Raw genomic sequence first — 21,758 nt, forward strand, 5'->3', positions numbered from 1 at the left:
TGTTAAAAAACATTACTGTTGTTTTAAAAATAAGCTAATTAGTAATTATTTTATTTTCTAGAAATTTTAATTTCTACTTCTTGCCTAGTTTTGTCATTTAAGATATACCAAAAAGTAACATTTGGGCTTGATCCATTTTAGAGTACGATAAAAATGAGTTGTTCATTGTGACTTTCATGGACTGGGTTCAAACTTCTGAGATATATATATAGAGAGAGATATCTATATCTATCTAATATTTTATATCTGTTTATATCTAATTTAAAACTATATATATGAAGTTTTAAAAAAATCATCTATCCGTCTACAAAAACACATACACACGTACAAGTACATAATCTTTACAAGAACAAAGTTTCTCAGCTTTACAAAACCATTTACTTTACATATTTCAGTGGGATATATTAACTGAATAAGCAAGAGTATTAAAAGTTTATATTGCCTTAAAATCTATACTGTAACATTTATTTCAAATCCTTTTTCAGAAAAGATGTTTAAAAGTCTCTTAAGAAAAGTTGAAGAAGGCAGCTTCTAGTTTCAGAAAGTAATTTAAACTCAATAACAGAAAACATTTTAAAGAATTATTTATAATAATATCTGAAAGTTTTTCAATGTTCTTTTAGCATTATTATATGTATAAATACATATATATATTTGTGTATCTGCATTCCAATGAAGTATTTCTACAAATGAGTTCTTCCCTGGTTATAAGCATTAACCTTGAGAACATCTTTGCATATTAATGATCAGTGATATGTCTACTGTACGACTTATCCTCTACCTGCCAACTTTAAGAATACCCTTTCTTTTCCTCTATTTTTGACTATCATGTTTTTCTGGGTCCACCATGATAGTCATTACTGCTGAAACCCATATGATTCGGCATCTGCCCTCCAAAACCTTCTTCCTTTCTTCAGAGTACCATGACACAGTAGTGAGCCCTTCATTTCCCCCTACATTTTACTTTTCACAGCTCTGTACATTTTGATGAGTAATCTCTTTCTCAAGGTAGCACTTTTCCTCTTTAACACCCTTATTTCTTTCCTTTTCTTTTCCTAGTTTTGCCAGATTTTCCCAGAGTCCCTTGCCTCCCATTTTACCTTTATCCCCATCTTCAGTTCATTTGGAAGTCGTCCCAGCTTCTATAACATGAACCTCAATAATCTGACAATATAAGAATGATGCTCTTATAATAAGGAGACTTCTATTTAAAACAATGAAATTACATGTGTGTCAATATTATAATACACTAAGAGCTTGAAAGTGCTAAAAAGTTCCTTTCAGGATATCCATATATCACTTTTCACTACTTTGTTCTCCTCTAATTAAATTTTCTTTTCTTTATGCATTTAAGATAATTTTTCTATTGCAGTATAATTGGTTTCCTGTTTCATTTAATTGATAGTATTACAACGGCATAATTCTCTAATTTTTTGTGTAAATGTTGGTTTTTGAAATCTACATTATGGGCTAAATAGCTTTCAGTGGGCTGACCTGATAACTTAGCTATTGCATATAGTTGTGTTTCTGTATTTAAAAGGCATTCTGATTTTGAAGCTCCTGACTACTTTTCATTTTGGATTTTTTTTTTTCTAATTTAAGAACATCTCTAAGTGTCCTTAGCTTTTTCAATTATAGACTTGAAATATCTACATTGGTTTCACAAAGGAATATTTACAATGTGCTCTATTGTTAGTATATTTTTACTTCAGAGAGTAGTAAAATGAAGTATAATATAAAGTAGTTTGAAAAGCCAGAATAATGTGCTGTGGTTTTATTTCTCTAAGTTAGGTTTTAGATTATCATCTTTTCTTGGCAAAAACTAACTGCCAAGTAAATAGTGAGTTTGAATTTATGGTAAGAAATGAAATTAAATTCCTTCATGGATACTAGTAAGTTTCTCCTTCCAATTGTCAATGTGCAAACGAACAAAAAAACCTATCCTGCTAATTTCAGCTTTATTTGTAATACTAAAATGTTGGAACAAACAAATGTCTAACTATGTGGGATTGGTTCTATAAATAATAGTATATTATGCAATAAAACAAATTCATCCAGTGGACAATGAAGATAGGTCTAATTTGCCTACATGGAAAGATGGTTATTAAATATTTCTAAGTGAAACTGAGCAGAATATATAATAGAAAATATAACATGATCCTCTTTTATTTTAAACATTTAAGTATGTATAAGCATATAATAATATAAAATATATGTGTAGATATATGTGTTTTATAATACAAATATATATTTAAAATATAAATGTATGCATAAGTAATATAGTGTATGTATATATGATAATATATGCATAAATTATTTATATATGCATGTGAAAAGTTTGAAAGGTACATACATCAATATGCTGTAATTTCTTACTGTTGCCATTTTAAGTATTCTTAATGTTTTGTTCCTTTTTTGCTTAATATGTATTTACAGTTTTTTCTATAATTATATTTTAGTATACTTAAAATATTTAAAAGTGGTATTCAGAAGGTAACATCTGAATGGATTTATGATTAATTAGATAAGAGGAGAAAAGGTAGTGAATAGTATCATCAGCTGAGATATAGAAGAAACAGTAGGTTTCCCTGGGAAAATAAAATAAGTTGAGTTTGGGGCATTTTGCATTTGAAGTGCCTCCAGGTTGAAATGTCCCTTGAATAGGTAAAGTCTGTAGGATCAGGAGAGATACTGGAACTAGAAGATGGAGATAATGGATTTATTCAGTTGAAGTTGTTAATTTGAATGAACTTGTTTTTTGAGAGCATATAGAAAAAAAAGCTATAGACACTCTTTAGAGAAAAATACATATATATTCACAAGGTTTTATTAGGAGCCTCACAGACACTTCTCCAAAGAAATCTATCTTGACAAAATTATCTGGACACAATGAACCCAGCCTAAAATTTTTCATTAAATTTCATTTCTTTAATTTTATGCTTAGGGAAACTGAGGCCCACATAATTTAATTGCCTGAGGTTAGTTTTGTTTATTCAGGACCTAACACCTATGTCTTCTCATTCCCAGTCAAATATTACATTACCAAAGAATTATGTTTTGCCTTGAGTGAATAGGTTTTTTTAAATCTTAAAATACAACATAGCACTGGAAACATCACAGTACTTATGGCAACCGCTGAAAAGTAGCCTTAAAAGTTCCTATTTTCATTGCTGTTACCAAACATTTCCCAACCAGAACCAGAAGGAAAATTGCAATAATCACATTTTTTGGCAGGAAGCATGTCTACATTTTCTCAAGAGTTTTTGTTGTTGTTGTTATTGTTGTTTTCATTTCTCTGAATTAATTTGCATTCATAGCCTTGCCTTGATAGCCCTTGAGATTTCTGTTCCCAATCCATAAAACTCACAGCAGCATATGCTTCTACCTAGTACCATTCAGTGTTTGTTTCTGTTTTAATCTTGACGGGACCTCTTTTGGCCAATTTTATCTATTTATCTGTCTGACTTACCCTAAATCTTCTCAAATAAATTGGTTTTAAAGTTTTATCTGGTGGGGAACAAAAAGACAACTTCTGAAAGCAGTATGAAAGCTGAATAGGATGAAAGACCCTGCCTACTGTAGGTTCAGACTTCTATTTTTTGAAGTAATCATGTATTTTAGTCTTTTACACAGACTAGTTAATGTAGAAAAACCAAATGATACTTACATGTGACATCACTTTTCTATGTACCAGAGTGAGCAACGAGAAATACTCATCCCTTAAAACTGATAAAGATTGTGTTACCCTAACAATTGACAAGTAGTTGTTTATTTTCTGGATTCATTTAACTGTGTGAAGCTTTATTATAATTTTCTGTTCTTGCATCTAGTGTGTGTGCTGGCATTCAATGAAAGGATGCTGAATTGAACTTTTCCTTTTCTTTCTGTGTTACTGTCTCAGGAGCAGGCTTCCTGGGTGTGCCAGTGTGATGACAACATGGTTCAGAGACTAGAAACAGACTTCAAGATGACTCTTCAGCAGCAGAGCACCCTGGAGCAGTGGGCTGCGTGGCTTGACAATGTGATGATGCAAGCACTGAAACCCTATGAAGGAAGACCCAGTTTTCCTAAAGCCGCCAGGCAATTTCTGCTAAAATGGTCTTTCTACAGGTATCATCTAGGTTTTTCCTAGGCTTTCTTCTTCATATTCTGCAAATATGTGTGTGTATGTGTGTGTATATGCTTCTGTGACAAAAGAAAAGAAAGGAATAAAGACTTTAGTTTGTGGAAACTCCCTATTACAACTACCTTCAACCCAACTCAGTGATTACAACATCATGGAAATGTACCAGGAAACTTAGAGAAATAAACTTTCTGCTAGGAAAAGAAATCTCTTGCTCAAAGCCCTACATGTCCTCAGATGGGAACATCTGAGATTCTAGTCTAGATAATGTGTTCAGCAATAATCAGAAAAGGGCAACTGTCCTCCCTCTTGCAACGTACATTATTTAGGCTTCTTTCTTGAGGCCTGACACTAGTCTCCTTTTTGTTCTCTGTTTAGTGATGTTCAGAATGTGGTCCCTAAACCAGTAGCATCACTATCAATTGGGAACATGTTAGAAATGCAAATTCTTAGCACCTCCTCCAAATCTACCTGTATCAGAACCTGTAGAGGTCAGGCCCAGCAATTTATGTTTTAAAAAGTACTTCAGTTGATTCTGATGCATACCCAGAACTATCTATTTAACTTCTTAATTTTATCAATTATAACTGTTTTCAAACCTGGCTGCACATCAGAATTAATGTAAAAAAAAAAAAAAGAAACAAATCCTAGGTGCCTCCCAAGACCTACTAAATCAAAATCTTGGTGGTTAAGAGATAGTGATTAGTGGCTGGGCATGGTGGCTCACGCCTGTAATCCCAGCACTTTGGGAGGCTGAGGCGGGCAGATCACGAGGTCAGGAGATCGAGACCATCCTGGCTAACACGGTGAAACCCTGTCTCTACTAAAAATACAAAAACAAAATTAGCGGGGCATGGTTGCGGTCACCTGTAGTCCCAGCTACTCGGGAGTCTAAGGCAGGAGAATGGTGTGAACCCAGAAGGTGGAGCTTGCAGTGAGCCGAGATCCTGCTTTTGCACTCCAGCCTAGGCGACAGAGCGAGACTCTGTATCAAAAAAAAAAAGAAAAGAGAGAGAGATAGTGATTAGGAATGAGGATAATCAGGATTTTTTTCACAAAGCTCTCCTGGTGATTCTAATGATCACCAGTAATCTCGTAGACAGTAACATAGCTTATTAATAATATAAATCACTTTTTGACTAAAACAGTATAGATAGAAACGTGTATTTTTGTAGACATAGAAGCACCCAGAAGAAAAGGGCTTTCTGATTGCATGACATATGTCAAATGATGGGATGAGCTGTTGACCATAACTGCACCACAAAGATTAAAAACAGCATTTATGACCTTTGTAGGTCAGTGTCTCTATCATATATGTAGGATGGAATTGGCAGAGGGAATTCTTTCATAAGTTGGGTAAATTATATTTTTAACTCTGGCATTTGTTCTTATGGTGAGAGTTCATTTGTTAGCTTCTTTAGATAAAGCTGGCCCCACTGATTTGGCCCTAAGATTAATATCTGCTGTAAAGTATAGGCAGTCTCTAGTGTAGATTCTGTGCAGCCATGCACATATCAGAAAGTGGTGGCCACAGGACATATGCCTGACTATAGCTGTGGCTACACTATGGTCATCATCTGGACATCAGTGGTGAGTCCAAAGCTAGTTGTGAGGAGGGAAAGACTATGAATAAGTAACAGAATGTAGGAACTAATAGTACTTGTGAACTCAGTAAACCCAGACTATAGGATTTCCATATTGTTTTGACCACCGTTGGTTATAATGATGGAATCAGAGGTCTTTTAATTATGATGCTAGTTCCTTTGGTTTTATTATAAGTGACTTTTTTCTTTCTCAACTGATTTGGTCCATATTCTTATTTCTTAAACTGAAGTAGACGTACAGATCCACATTATATGTTTCATAAGAGTTAAATTATCCTTACATCCTGAAAATAGCTGTCTAGTGTCTAGCCCAGGGACAAATGCAATGAAAGAAAGCCAACCAGTTTTTTGCTGTTGTTTCGTTTTTGTTCTAGTAGTGGTACAATTCCACAGTCCTGCCTCTCATATATTTAATACCTTTAGCCCACATAATTCAAGGAGCACATTATTAAGGTGTTGTCTGGCTCTGTGACCCACTAGTATGCATCAATGAAGCCAGTGCTAGGTTTGGATCTGGGTGTTTATGAGAAATGTGTTGATGAGAAATTAAGTTTTCCCTTGATACAGCAGGAGGATTTGAAATGCGTTATCACCGTGTTCTCAAGGTAGATGCAGCAACAGTTGTAGTAATGGTAGAATTAGAAAATTTAATTTGGGAATATTTTTTAAGATTTCAGCCAGGCTTGGTGGCTCACGCCTGTAATCCCAGCTACTCGGGAGGCTGAGGTAGGAGAATGGTGTGAACTCGGGAGGTGGAGTTTGCAGTGAGCAGAGATCACGCCACTGCACTCCAGCCTAGGCGACAGAGCAAGACTCCATCTTAAAAAAAGAAAAAAAGATTTCAGATATTTTCCCAGTTGCCCAAGAGTTTCTTTTTATTCATCAAGTTTTTTCCCAGAAAATAACATAAGTGGTATATGTGCTCCATGAATAATTGATGAAACAGCAGTACACTGACTGGCTGTTCCAAAACTTCTATGACCAAAGGCAGAGTCCATCCTCTACATCCAAAAAAGCAAGGTGTTTTTTTTCTCCCTACTGCTTTCTTATGTTATTAGTGTCAGACTTGCCCTTACGTCTACCTGTGGTTGTTTTTTTTGTTTATTTTTTTCCTATATTTAGTTGATGTCATTTTAGAAATACATCCCTGGAGCCTTCATCTCCACAGAGATCTGTTGCAGGTATCTTGAAGGGAGAGAAAATTACTTACTTGTATTTCTTGTTCTCTGCAGATATACAAACCGAGTAGATCATCACTTGCCTGCCCTCTGTCCTCCCTGAGTTGAGGAGAATTGGCTTGTTATTATTAGATACTATTATGGTTATTATTTTCGTTTCAAAAAGACTTGAAGGCGTACAGTTCAGGGCCCCAGAAGGAAAGGCACATTCAGACAGATGCATACCTCCTGCTGGTAGGCAAAGGCAGTAGCTTAGAAACTTAAGCCTTTAATATCTGAACTGTTTTTTACTGAGACATAAGAACATATTGAGTAATGAAAATTGCATTCACAAACTATCAGAGAAGCAGAATTAGAATATTTTTAAATGTTTTTGGCATTACAGATGCCAACAATTTGTAAATTTCTAAATGCCATTATAAATTTGGCAGTCACATACACAGGCCCTTCATGTTCTGAAATCAGATGCTTAATCTCCTAATTTCTAAAATTTTTTGTATATATTTACATGCATGGAAATATAGAAATGAGCTTGCCGAGAATCATAATAGTTGATATAGCTCTACAAACAGGTTCTGCTCTGAATGGGGGCTCTCTCTTTGCCTAACCTGGCTGTCAGTGACTAACGGTGGTTCCCTGGGAGGCAGAAAAAAAAATCACTGCCTTTCTTGGGCAGAATTGGAGAAGTTATATGGGCCATTTCTCAGCTTGTGTGTTTTGGATAACAGAAGAGAGCATTCTTCAGGGCCACCCTGAAGGTCATTCAGATATCCCATTTTTAAAGAGTGGAATGTATAGCTTTGATATTTGGCTTGAAAGTAGGCACAGGGTGCCTAGTTTGCCTACAACTGGACAATATATGAATCTTCCAAAAAGTAATACTCTTTTTTGAATCAACTGTAAGCACTTTTCAAAGAGTGAGTCCACATAAGGATCACAGGTGTGATGTTCTCACCTGAAGGGTGTGATACATCTTCAAACACTCAGAAGAGGCAGGTTGGCTATCACATGTTAGGGCATATATTTCAATTTCCACACCATGAGTTATAAAGATAAATACACAGAGATATTTCTTGTCCATTATAAAATAATTAACGTTTACAACTCTGATCTTAAAAAGAGTTGAATTCATGGTAACTTAGCAACAATTCAGTGGAGTCAATTTTACAACATATCTTACAGAAGTCTGAATCGGACAATAGGATTCCAATTAAACTGTTCATTGTGTCATTTAATACTTGGCATGTAGAGCAGAGGCCTGACACAGAGAGAATAAAGTAGACATAGCATTAATGATACAATTCAACTGATTCTTTTCTAAACATATGACAATAATTTCATGACATACATGTCAGTATTTTTTAAATAACTAGGTATTATAATTGAGGATCAATAAATTTTTTTTTAAAACTTCCAACAGAATTTAGTATTACATGTGCATTTTATGCTGAAATAAGGTGATTGCCTAACCATCCAAAAGTTTCCAAAACACTCAGAATGAAATCCAAAGGCCTTATCATGGCCTACTAGACCCTACACAGTCCAGCCACTGGAGTCATCAGACCCTATCAGGTATTCTTCTCTTTGCTCACTGCCTTCCCAGCACATTAGCCTCCTGGCTACTCTTTGAAAACAGCAAACAGTTCTGTCTCAAGCTCTTTCATTTGCTCTCCTTTCTGCCAGGAAAACTCTTCACCTCTGTCTTGTCTGAACCAAGACCCTGCCACAGAGTAGGAACACAATAAATATCTGCTGAATAAATGTGAATTTTATTGGAAAAAGTTGAATTTGCATTTCTAAAATGATGTCAGAAACTACTTGTTATGAACATTCTCCTTAGTTGTTCACATGATTTCAGGGTTATCATATTTTAAAAGAAGGCCAAAGTGGGCGGATCACCTGAGGTCGGGAGTTTGATACCAGTCTGACCAACATGGAGAAATCCCGTCTCTACTAAAAATACAAAATTAGCCAGGTGTGGTGGTGCATGTTTGTAATCCCAGCTACTCGGGAGGCTGAGGCAGGAGAATCGCTTGAACCCGGGAGGCAGAGGTTGCGGTGATCTGAGATCATGCCATTGCACTCCAGCTGGGCAACAAGAGTGAGACTCCATCTCAAAAACAAAAAAAAGAGAAAGAGAAATACAAAGGCCTAAAATTTGAACTTAGAAATATGTAAAGAAAGACTCATTCTGTATCTGTGATATTTATTCCTGAAAAGATTTATTAACATTCACCTGACTCAGTATTGTTTTTCTGTATTATTATATAATGAATGACATCTTTTAAAATAAATATTTTTATTATGCAGTTAATATATGCTCACATTAGAAAATGTGGTAAATACAGGCCATGCATGGTGGCTTGCACCTGTAATCCCAGCTATTTGGGAGGCTGAGGCAGGAGGATCAGTTGAGTCCAGGAGTTCGAGACCAGCCTGGGGCAACATAGTGAGACCCCATCTCTAACAAAATAAAATAATTAGCTGAGCATGGTAGCAAGTGCCTATGGGAGGTGAGGAGCATAAGATCACTGGAACCCAGGAGTTCAATGCTGCAGTGAACTATAATGGCATCACCGCACCCCAGCCTGGACAATACAGCAAGACCCCCATCTCTAAAAAAAAAAATTAATTAATTTTTTAAAAACATAATCTAGGAAATACAAAAACTTCTGCCCAGAAATTACCACTGGTTAAGTGTTTCTTTTTGGGTTAAATAAAATTGGGATCCAGTTGTTTACCATAGACTATTTAAATATATTTTTCTCTTAACATTTTTTATTTGCAATTATATCTTAAGCATTTCTTGCCATTAAATATCTTCAGAAACATAATGTTTAATGTCCTCATACTATTTCATTATGTTTATGCCTCAGACATTATTTAAACATTCCCTTATTCTTGAACATTAAGATGGGTTTTGGTGTTTTGATACAGTTTTTAAAAATGCTGTTATGATTATCTTCATATACAATTGTACATATATCTTTGGATAAGTTCAAGTAAAAGGATATAAACATTTAAAGTAACTAATACTAGTTTAATGAAGTGTGTGATCTCAATGCTAATAAAGTATTAGATATTCCAATTCACTTGGGGGTAGGAATTTTTTGATGTATGGAGTGTTTTTATGTAAATGAGCTCATGTATCTTGTTTCAACTTAACCATTATATTATAAACATCTTTCTATGTTACTACTTATGTCTACTTCATTTTTTTAATGATTGCATAAAATTTTATATCTAGATGAGCCATAACTTGTTTAATCAGCATCCTACTAGATGATCTTTTTAACGATATTTACTTTCTTTTCCTAGTTTCTCACTAGTACAAATATTGTGCTGCAATTGTGACTATCTTTGGTCGTTTGTGTAAATTTCTAGAATTAGATTGCTGGGTCAAAGGTTTTGACATTTTAAATTTTGACAAATACTGCCAAATTTCCCTCTACAAAAGTTTTATGAATTCATATTCATAGAGACAGTAAAGGAGAGTTTTTCCAAACCAGCTGTTACATTGGGTCTTTTAACCTCTGACAGCTTTATAGATTATATAGGATATCTTACTTTAATTTTCATTTCTTTAATTCCAAATAAAATTAGTCATGTTTTTGTATGTTTGTTAGGCATTTGTCTTATACTTTAAATTTTTAAAATTTGAAAATTTTAAATACTTGCTATCTTTCTTCAGCAAGATAAATGCAATTAGGAGCAAATATTCTGTTCATGCTTTACTTTAAAAATCATTTATTTCAAGTCTTTGTTAGTATGGATAAAAATGTTATATAACATTTTCTTTTCATTTTTGTGTTGTTTTTGCTTTGTTTTAGTAAGTGATTCACTGCTTTAAAATTTTTTTTACCATAGGAATAGAAATATTTATTTTCACATAACTCTTATATTGTAATCTTATAAATTATTTTTACAAATTGGTGATATGTCACTGAATTTTAGGAAAGACATAGATAGAGTTATATATAGAATTTTGTCATATATGTTGGCATGCAAATGAAAGTATTCATTTATTTTTAATAATTATTTATAGAGCTGTAAACTTAAGGAATTCATTAAAGTAATCAACTGTAAGATATCATTCACTAGACCTACTATTTATGGTAATGAATATATTATTAACACTAATGTAGGTAAAAGTATAGTTACATTGGTAGTTTTCTTAAGATTTCACATACATTATGTCATTTGACTCTTAGGCTAAACTTTGAACCTTACAAAAAATTATATGATCACAGTTGAAATCACATAGTGGTAACCTGGGTCTGTGTAACTTCAAACCCATGCTTATTCTTATAATTATTATTTTAGTAAATAGATCTACAGAATTGAGAGGTCCTCTGCCATCATCATATAATAGTTGCTATTCTTGCCACCATAAATAAATGAGAATGAGAAAGTCAGCTTCTCCTATTCTGTGTATTATAATCACAATCACTTATATATGAATAGTGTTCTAGTCATTCATATGTTGATTTCACATCCTTTAACTTATTTTATCCTTGAAATAAGCATGTAAGTTAGATAAGACTAAAGGCAATGTTTTGTTTTCATGCAAGAGGAAAAACATCTCGGGGAAATGATGTTTTTGAGGTCAACAGTCAATGAAGAGACAGAATCAGAATTCAAGGCGTCTATGTTTCAGATGGACAATGATGATCTGTCACTTGCCAAGTTGAATGCATACAATTTAATGTATTAGTAGCCTCTATTTAAACAAGGTTGAAAAATGAAACAGAAAACAAAAGTACAGTCTTTTGTTTTTCCATTTGCCTGATGTCTTATAATTCTTTACTGTAAAACGAGGCATAGGTAAGTTTTTACCTCTTTCTCCTGAGAATACAATGGTTGTTTTAGTGTTCATATGCCAAAAATCTTTAGAAAAAGGTAAATAAATGAAAGTGATAAACACACACATACACACACTCACACACACACATCGCTCTGATTCTAAATTATGACTATTTTAAGATTTGAAGTGCATGAACAAGCTTAATGATTGACATGTTGAAGCCAAGATTTTATTTTGGACTCATTGCCATTTTAAATATAATAGAGTTTATTGTTAGTATTTTATTAATATTGCTTATGTTTTCATATTATATACATTAAATGTTTGCATTTTCAAAAATAACGCATTTCTTAATTGATTTTATTGTGCTTATTTCTAATGTAAATGTGCCTTAATTTAAGTGGAAATCATTAAGAAACTGGAAGCACTTAATATGTTTGCCTTCCAAGAAAGCTTTCTGGAATCCGTGTACGTACTTGCGTATATTCTGTATTGCCACATCTGGGAACATTGCTTATTATATTTTGTAAGCTTTGTCTGGCAGAAATACATATTTTTCCTAAGGCATACCCCAGAGATCATTATCACTGAGAGGGGACAGACTGCCAACCTTCATCAATAAGATTTTTGCTCAAGTTGCTTTTTCTTAGGGTAGTGATGAGTGGTCAATCTTTCAGAAATATTTTTTGTTCAATTCTGATTTATTTGTGAGTTTGGTAGAAGCAGCAGACTTGCCTATGATAGTAAAATGACTTTTTCCATTAAGACTATCTCTCTTTAATAAGGATCAAGTCTCGGTGAGGATTACCTCTTTATCATTCTATTTAAATGAGTTGCAACTGCGTTCAATAATGAAATGCTTTCATGGCAGGTTTTATACTATATCAACCATATAGACTCCCAGCTTGACTTTTTTTTAAGAGGAAAAATAGGTAGAATGCTAATTCTTGTCACTAATATTAGCTGCATATATGTCTTTTCTCTTGGAACAGCTCAATGGTTATTCGGGACTTAACCTTACGCAGTGCTGCTAGCTTTGGCTCCTTCCACCTGATCCGTCTACTCTACGATGAATATATGTTTTACTTAGTAGAACATCGTGTTGCTCAGGCAACAGGAGAGACTCCTATAGCAGTCATGGGTGAGGTAAGAGAGGCTGAAAGAGCTGTGACCCACTGGGTTATTAAAAATAAGCCAGAATTACACTTCAGTCTAAATATATTATTGATTAAAACCATGGTTCCTAACCAAGTCAGCCTCAGAGCCAGGAGGGGCTGTGGAGTTATTGCAAGAGTTCCTTAAATTCCTCTGTTCTTATGTGCTTAATCAAAAGATTCTAAAATTGTGGATTATATCATGTGAAAGTTCATGGAATGTCTGTCTATATTATACAGGTACCTATGTAAAAAAAGCTTGAGAACCACTGGAATATGAAAAATATTTTGAGTGGGAAAAAGATTGGTGCTCCTGATAAAGCAAAGGGTTAGGAATACAATGGAAAAGGTTAAATATGTATTTTGTAGACTCTTTCCCAGTCTCCAAGAACAAAGTAAATGATTCTATTTTAGAAGGATAAAAATGGTAATGATGATAACTAACATTTTTTGGACACTTACTATGTGTGAGGCACAGTTCTATGTTTTTTACATGTAATAAAGCACTTAAAGCAAGTCTTTGAGATAGGTTCTACTTTATTCTGTTTTACAATAAGCATCTGAGGTTTATGCAGAAAGCTAAGGCACAGAAAGGTTAAATGATTACTCAGCTAAAAAATAGTAGAGGTTTTTTTTCAAACACAGTCTGATTTTCAAACCCATGCTTCTAACCACTAATGATGTGAGGGGTAAAATTCTCTTCTTCAGAATTTCTGAATAGTAATCAAAATGGCTTATCAAAAAGCTTAAACTCTGAATATAAACAAGGGCTGGTTAATATAATGAGGAATAGATGCAAATGCTCAAATGGTTCAGCACTGGCTTATTTTGTTATATTGAGTGCAGGAGGTGGGGGTCGTTTATACCTTGTTGAATTATACCAGATTATTAAATGTGACAAATTACCCAAGGCGGTAAAAAAAGACATGGTCACTTTTAAGCTATGTGTATGTGTATGTGTACGTGTATGTATGTGCTTACATAAATAAAAAAGAGTGAAAACATATTATTCAATGCTTTTCCTAGTTTAATATAATAAGGTATAAATAAAAATACATTAAAATACTTCAAGGACCTCCCTAATATTCTCCCTAATATTCTATGCCTAGAAGGTCAGTTGAAATAGTCATCTTTTCCACTTCTTTAAAACCCCTTGCTGTATACCAATCTAAATGTCTTTGTATGATGTTCCCTGTTGATGATAAAGCTTAAATGATGCCAAATATATGTGTGAGATTAAGCAGGAATCACTGTGGCTTTTCATTGTAAGCAGGACCTCATGTGACCAAAACAATCTGGACTTTTCTTATATTTGACTTCCTCTCATTGCCTCTTTCTTTAGTTGTTTTATAGATGCCTTGTTGGAAAGTGCCCAGGTAGCACGTGGACTCAGTACTCTAAAATTTCTTAACTCAGGGTTCAAGACTTCAGAAATGGACCTTGCCTTTTAGTATACTTAACACATTTGCCACTACCTCATATGCTCAAGGACTTCTTTAACAAGATAAACAGGATAATGATGGCGGGGATTCTCATTAACGCCATGTGGCTAATCTTGATGCATGGCCTTTGCTTTCCTTGCATCTCTAGGGAACAAAAGCAGTGGATGTGAGCCAGTCACACAGTGTGAAGGCTTAGCAACCTCCTGGTATGCTTGCACAGGCGGCACCAGAATTAAAATGGGCTACATAATCTATAGTGCCAACTCCATTCTAATAGTTATTCTTTTTTTTTTTTACTACATGTAAACGATCTAAATGAATATGACAGATTTTACATGAGGCAAAGATATATACATAAAATCTAAATAAAAAAAAAAAACATGGTCAAAGATCTAATCATACTTCTTGATTTCTTTGCTTACTCAGTTTATAGGAAAGCCCTTTGACCTGCCTATGCTTATCCATTATTTACCCCAAAAGGCAAATTCAGACTAATTTTATAGGTTTGATCTCCCCATACAACACTGATGCCTCATACACTTGTTTGCTCTCATAGATCTATTGGCCATGGTCATACTATCATATCTAAAATTTCTTGATTTGGGGAAAAGGAGAAGGAAATTCAAAAAACAAAAAGTCTGTTTTCTCATGTTCTCCTCACATTATCCTAAGCCTACCTTCTCTTGGTCTCTTGGGTGACTTCCTTTTCTGATCACCAAATCCAGACTTGCCTGGGTACATAGTGGGAGTAACACATCAGGCCAAAATCCATTGAAATCCATAAAAATCACCATAACTCCCAGTCACAGCAAATGGTTTGGAATAATGAGTAATAATAGCAACCACAAAGACAATAACAATTGTCACTATTTATTGAGAGCATATTATATACTTAATGAAAATAATAGTCTTGCTGTATCTACTAATGGCTCTTTCTCAGTAAATGGCACCACGATCCTCCCAATTGATAATACCAGACACGTGAGCATTCTCTTTTTATGTCCTTCTATCTTGACTCCCATTTGCAACCAATTACCAAGTTCTGTTTCTCAAATCCCTCAGAGTGCAGTCAGTATCGTCTTGTGAAAATGCAAAGCTGACTGTGTCATCCCCCACTTGAAACCCTTCAGTGGCTTTCCCTTGTGTTACTAACATGAGCTCTTGCATGATCTGGCCCTGCCCCTCTGATCAACGTCAGCCTCCCACTTCCTACTCTTTCTGTTGCAATCACAGTGGCCTTTTCTCTGTTCTCCTTCACTAAGCTTTTCTCGTGCTTGGACTACTGCATAAATGGTTCTTTCTACCTGGAAGCCTCTGCCCATCTCCCCATGCCCATTCTAACTCCTACTTCATGTTGTAAAAATCAGTTTCTCAGGGAGACTCAGTTACTCCAGAATACCTTAAATAGTTCAAGTCTTTCTGATTTGTACTTTTACTTGTCATTCTAGAAGCTCCACAATACTAATTGCACAGTTCTCTGTTTGATTTGTATAATCAAAGATGTAATATGTGGAAACAATAAAGGACTTTGAGTCAGAAGTGAATTCTACTTCTAGCTTTGTCATGGCTATAAGTATAATCTTGGGCAAATCATGTTGACTTGTGTTGAACTCTAGACTTCTGATCTCTGAAATTGATTTATCATTTATTAACAAGTTTTTCTTGTGCAGATACTCTATGCCAAAGCTATCATGATTGGAATATAATGATGAACAAAATGGATTTTTACCCTGCCTTCAAGGAGCTTAGGTTTCAAGTGGAGGATACATATTTACATAGTCACATAACTATAGCTACAAACTTTGTTAAGTGCTCTGAAGGAAAATCAAAGGGATATAAGAATGCTTAAAGCTTTGAGGCCCTAAATCTAGCCTGGGAGGACCAGGGAAGTCTTTCCCAAGGAAGTGATGTTTGAGGTAAGAATTAAAGGACAAAAGATGTTAACTCTGTGAAGAGAGAATCTGAAGGTAAGGGGTGAAAAACACCCCAGGCACAGGGGAATGTGCACAGGCCCTGACAGAGGTGGGAGGGAGCACAGCCAAGGTGAAGTTTTCCTGGGAAACCTAACGTTCAAGCACCAGGGAGACCAAATAAATACTGTCAAATGCAACAGACAAGAGGAAAAATTGAATTAGGATAAAAAGTCAAAATTTCAAGTGAAACTAACACCTACATAGCAATTGTGTGCCAGGTACTGTTCTAAGTGCCATATACATATGTTAATAACTCACCACAGATCTATAAGTGGATACTATTATTACACCTATTTTACAGATGATGAAATAAGAGACCAGGCTTGGTGGCTCATGCTTGTAATCCCAGCACTTTGGGAGGACAAGGCGGGTGGATCACTTGAGGTCAGGAGTTCGAGACCAGCCTAACCAATATGGTGAAACCGTGTCTCTACTAAAAATACAAAAAAAATTAGCCGGGCGTGGTGGCATGTGTCTGTAGTCCCAGCTACTCGAGAGGCTGAGACCACGAGAATTGCTTGAACCCGGGAGGTGGGGGTTGCAGTGAGACAAGGTCACACCACTGCACTCCAGCCTGGGTGACAAAGCGGGACTCCGTCTCAAAAAAAAAAATAAAAATTAAAAAAAAGAAGAAGAAATGAGACACAGAACCAAAAAGTAATTTGCCCAAGGTCACACAACCACTAAATTGTGAAATCAGGTTCTGAAACCACTCAGTCTGGCACCAAAGTCCTTGCTGTTAATCTGCCATGCTTATGACCTGCTACAGATTGGAGTAGGATTGGAGTAGGAACAATTTCAAGGACAAACCTGCAAAACAGTCACAGACTTTGCTGGGCATTTGTTTTGCCTTTATAGGTGCTTCCTTTGGAAAAGGTGTCAGTTAAATAGTTTCATAAGCAAGCAAAAAGACTTTCCTTTTAAAGTGACAAGAACAATGAATGTATCTTTTCAATAATGTGAACTCAGTTTTACTGAGTTTTAAAATTAACATTACTTACATTATTTGAGCAGGCAGGCAGGAAAGAACAACACGTTTTACATATAAACAAAATATACAAGCATACAAACTATTACTTTTGAATTCACTGTAATACTGTCATTTCAATGTTATAAATGTTCTTGGTGTTATTGAAATAAAGACTGCTATACAATGGACTCCCTAAACTGGAAACAGCTTCACAGTCCCAAAAGTTTTCCTGTAAATGTCAGTATGCTACTATATTAATACTGCCTAGTAAATTATTTAAAGCATATGCAATTCTGGAGTTTCTTTTTTTTTTTTTGCCTAAATGATAAAAAGGAAACAATTTATTTATTGCTAAAATTTATATAATTTTTAAATTTTCATTTAAATATTATAAATTTGTCCACAAGCTTTCTGGCAGTGGTGAAATTTTAAGAGTAGGAATAAAATAAAATAAATGAGTTGCATCTGTTTACATACCTGTTAAATAAACAATTTTAAAAATCATAAAGCTTTCCATACAACTCTGACCAGACAAATTGAGAGAAAAATGTCCTTTTATTCAAATGTTATGGCTGTTTAGAATCTTTCTGCTTTATCTCTTTAAAACATACATAGTCCATTAATATATTCACTGAATCTTTAAAATTTTTATTGCTTCATAAAATGATTTTGTTACAAACCTTTTAATAATCTATTAAATATATCTAAATTCTTTTAATCATAATTTAATTATACTTAATATTATATCTAAGCCACCTCTTTAGCCATTTTCAAATAAAGAGAAACCAATAGAGTCTTTAAGTGTTCAATTGCGAATATCAATATAGAAAAGATAATATTTCAGTAATATTTTTAGGGAAAAATTTAACCTGTAACAATTTAACATCAAAAGAAAAATGTCTTGGATTCATCAAAATTGATGTACTCAGTTAATTTTTTTGGAAGGAAAAAAAATCTTCAAAACCTAAAAACTGAAGAAGAGCAATAATAATTGAACATGTAAGCTTTTGGGATAAAAGCTCAGTGAAAGAATTCCATTTGGTGGAAGTAGAATTACATTCGTAGTAAACAAGTATTGGTGCTTGAAGTAAAATCAAACCAAAGAAAAACAAATTTTAGCAAGCATTGTGCTAGTGTGACTAGGGAATACACTTTAAATGTGCCTGTTGAACAATAGACTTGTTACAACAGTATTTTAAAAGGAAAGAATATTATCACAAGTCGAGATAGTTTGCAGGAAAAAAAAAAACAATCTTGGAACAGTAGTGGCTTAGAAAATGTAAGGAATACTTGTCAAAAGTTATATTGTTGATTGTTATTTATAGTAAAGCTTATTATTTACTATATTAGTATTTTTCTAATTGAGGGCAGGCCTTGTGCCAATCCCTATGCTAGATGTCTTACATTCTTATTTAACATTGACTGAAACCTTGCAAAAGATGTCTTAGTATCCCTATTTCACCAGTGAGGAAAAGAGAAATTGAAAGTTGCCCCAAATCAAAACCAGCAAGTGGTAGAAATAACTTTAGAAAGCAGGACTGCCTCACTTCAAATAGTCAAATGGGATGGGCTTAATCTATCTTTCAGTTTTTCACCATATAAATTATTATAGTTTCAGAATAGGGATTATGCGTAACTCCCCCAAACATATAAACACGTAGACACACATTTTCTCTGTGACAGTCACAAGCCAGGTGCCTAGCTTATAAGTTTTTATTATTTTGTTTCAGAGGTTTTTTTTCTCTGCCTTACAGGATGCCTCTTAATACTCTTGCCATCTTTTCCCCTTGCACTTTTTGTTAGTAGATGTTTAGAATATGAAAACTAAATGGAATATTAGTCTAAGCAAATTGCATTTGGAAAACTAAATCTGCCAGAAAATAACAAATTACACCCTACAGCTCCTGTACACCCATCCTGAGACCAGACCTAAATCAAACATTTTTTTAAAGAAGTCGTAGTTTGGTTTTAGTTGTAAATCTGCACATCTACATTAGCACAATTTCTGACAACTTGAAAATAAATTATAGAAGTGACCCCAAAGTTCCAGAGAATTGGCTCCGTGTCCCATTTTTTCTTCCTTTTTCCTGGTTTGTCATTCTGTTCATTTCTCTTCTTGGATTTGAGAAAGGAATCTGTTGACTCAGCAGTCCAGGGCTACAGTTCTTTCCCTCTGGGATCCCTGCTCATTAGCTTCCTATGCATGGCTTTCTTCCCTGCTGGCTCTGGGCTATAACCTCTCCTCTCATCCTCTTCAGGGAATGGAGAAAATTTGCTTATAACTGTGATCTAAACATAATGGCACAATGGGTACCCTAAAAATACTCACTCAAGGAAGGAAGAACAAAGGACAGACTACCAATTGATAGGACGTCTTCTTCGATTTCATGATTGATACACTAGATTTCTTTACTCTGGGCAAAAAATTTCAGAGAAATACTATGAAGTTGGACTTTTGTAGGTGCTTAGGACGACAGCAATTTTCCTAAAGAGCTTAGAAGTGGGGAAATAAACCAAAATAGAAGTTGCAGACTTTTTAAAATATTTCAAGGACTAAAATGGTCACTGCAGACATCAGGAGAGAAATCTCAGCACACAGTCCTCTTCAGCAAAGTCCACCGCTAAGTTATTTGTTTAGTAAAGAGTTTGTCAGGTAGCACTGCAACTATTTGGGCAGACCCAACCAGAGAAGATTCCCTGGCATAGAGTAAGCATGACGGTGCCACCTACTGGCCACTTTGCCACACACTGTCATCCTGTGCCTAGCCCAGGTGGCTCTTGGCTTTGAGACTGTCTTTATGGTGGTTTTGCTCTCAACCACAGGTGAAGATAGTGGTTGCTGGCCCCCCTGATAAATAAATAGCTTTTGTTTGGGATAGGCAAATTCCTAAACTCACAGGAATTGTTTTCTTTCTTTATACCATCCTTATATAAAATATACTACCATAAAATGTCATAAAAATTAGAGATTGTCTGCAAGAATATGGGCCTTATGTGATGATAATACAAGCACTTCAAACCTGATTGATGCTTGTTGTGAAGGTTTTCTTAGTACAAAGGGAACATGTTTCTACACTGCCACTCTGATTGTCTCTCCAGTTGATGATTTCCAGAAAAGAGAAGTAGTATAATCAAATTTGAGATATAGTCCTCTGATAGAATAAATTAATGCTATGCTTTCCTATTAAATAATATAGGTGTTTTCAAGGGGAGCCAGTGTTAAATTAGGAGCAAGGTTCATTGTATTTCCCCAATAGCTTTACTTGCATAAAGGATGTGCTGCCTGGCCCAACCCTGCAATTTGCAGGGCCCGGGATACCATATGTCTAAATATTTTAAAAGTTATGAATCAGACTATAAATAAAATCTGTTCTATCCACCTACCTTGACAAATGTGTCTTGATAACAACTTGGAAGGCTGAGTTTGGATTTGAAATTCTGTCTCCCCTGAGTTCCATACGAGAAAATATTGACATAGACATAGCCAGCCCGTGTCCCCAGCCTCTGGCCCTAGACTGCTCCATCACTCCCCGTCTTATCTTATGAACAGCTTTGTGCTCAGATTTGTGGACACCTCAGCCCAGTCTTCAAGTTTTGTCTACCTTTTGCAAACAGCTGCCCCTTTTTGGCTGGCTCTTCATGCCTCTGAATGGTAGAGTTGGAGAAGAGACCTTCCAGGGCCTGGAAGGGAACTCAGAGCCACGGGGCAGGGAATTCTAGGGTCTCAGATAAGAAGAGGTGGTATGGGAGGAGGGAGGGAAGCACAGGCTCCAAGAAGTCACATCCAGCTGGCTCTGTGGACTCCTCACACTGTAGGAAAGGGACTGGCAATGGAAAACACAAAGCAGAGTTCTCCATAGTGTGGGTCTTGGGCCAAAGGCCCCTCTTGCTTTGGCCTTAATGGTGGTGTTAAATGCTCCTGTTTTTGAGACTACTTTTCTCTTCAAAGGCAACTAAGGCCAGTATTGTAATCTGAACACTTCACCGCCTGCACACTCACTCGTAAGTGTGTCTTAGACATTTAAACACAATTAGGTACACCTGTTGCTATGTCCCCAAGGCAGGCAAAAAAGCCTGAACAGTTAGAATCATGCTGCCCTGTATACAGAGTGGCCAGTAGCACACATTGCCAGGATAGCTGTCTAGCCCACAACAGCAAGACCAACAGCAACTACGGGCAGGATTTGCCCACATGTGAAGCAAACTGCCAGAAATCTTGGCCTTTGTAGCAGGTTTCAATAAAAACTATTTAAAGATACATAGAAAAGTACACATACACATACAAAGAAAAGTAACCAAGGAAACAAGGTTTTACCAAATGGAATGTTAATAATCCTTGCAAATATTATAAAACTAGAAATTAAAGTCAGCAACCTTTTCCTCGGTTGTAAAACCATGTATCAATGCTAAATGCAAAATGCTTTGATTTATTTGGTTCTTGTTTGGGAGACATTTAAAGAAAATAATAATGATCTGGATTCCTTATATTGAAATTTCAAGATATTTCTTT

The 21,758-nt window shown here is 35.2% G+C and overlaps 1 protein-coding gene across 16 annotated transcripts in view; it reads left to right on the forward strand.

The window, feature by feature from the left end:
- RFX3 (regulatory factor X3) overlaps positions 1-21,758 on the forward strand; it is a 314,864-nt gene that overhangs the window by 274,462 nt on the left and 18,644 nt on the right. For all 16 annotated transcript variants that reach the window (XM_054519989.2, XM_054519992.2, XM_063714234.1 and 13 more), the window contains 2 exons: positions 3,902-4,110; positions 12,702-12,855. In XM_054519989.2, coding sequence (XP_054375964.1) covers positions 3,902-4,110; positions 12,702-12,855 — 363 coding nt within the window. The remainder of the gene's footprint in view (positions 1-3,901; positions 4,111-12,701; positions 12,856-21,758) is intronic.

Source organism: Pongo abelii, chromosome 13 (assembly GCF_028885655.2).
Source record: "Pongo abelii isolate AG06213 chromosome 13, NHGRI_mPonAbe1-v2.0_pri, whole genome shotgun sequence".
Lineage (NCBI taxonomy): Eukaryota > Metazoa > Chordata > Mammalia > Primates > Hominidae > Pongo > Pongo abelii.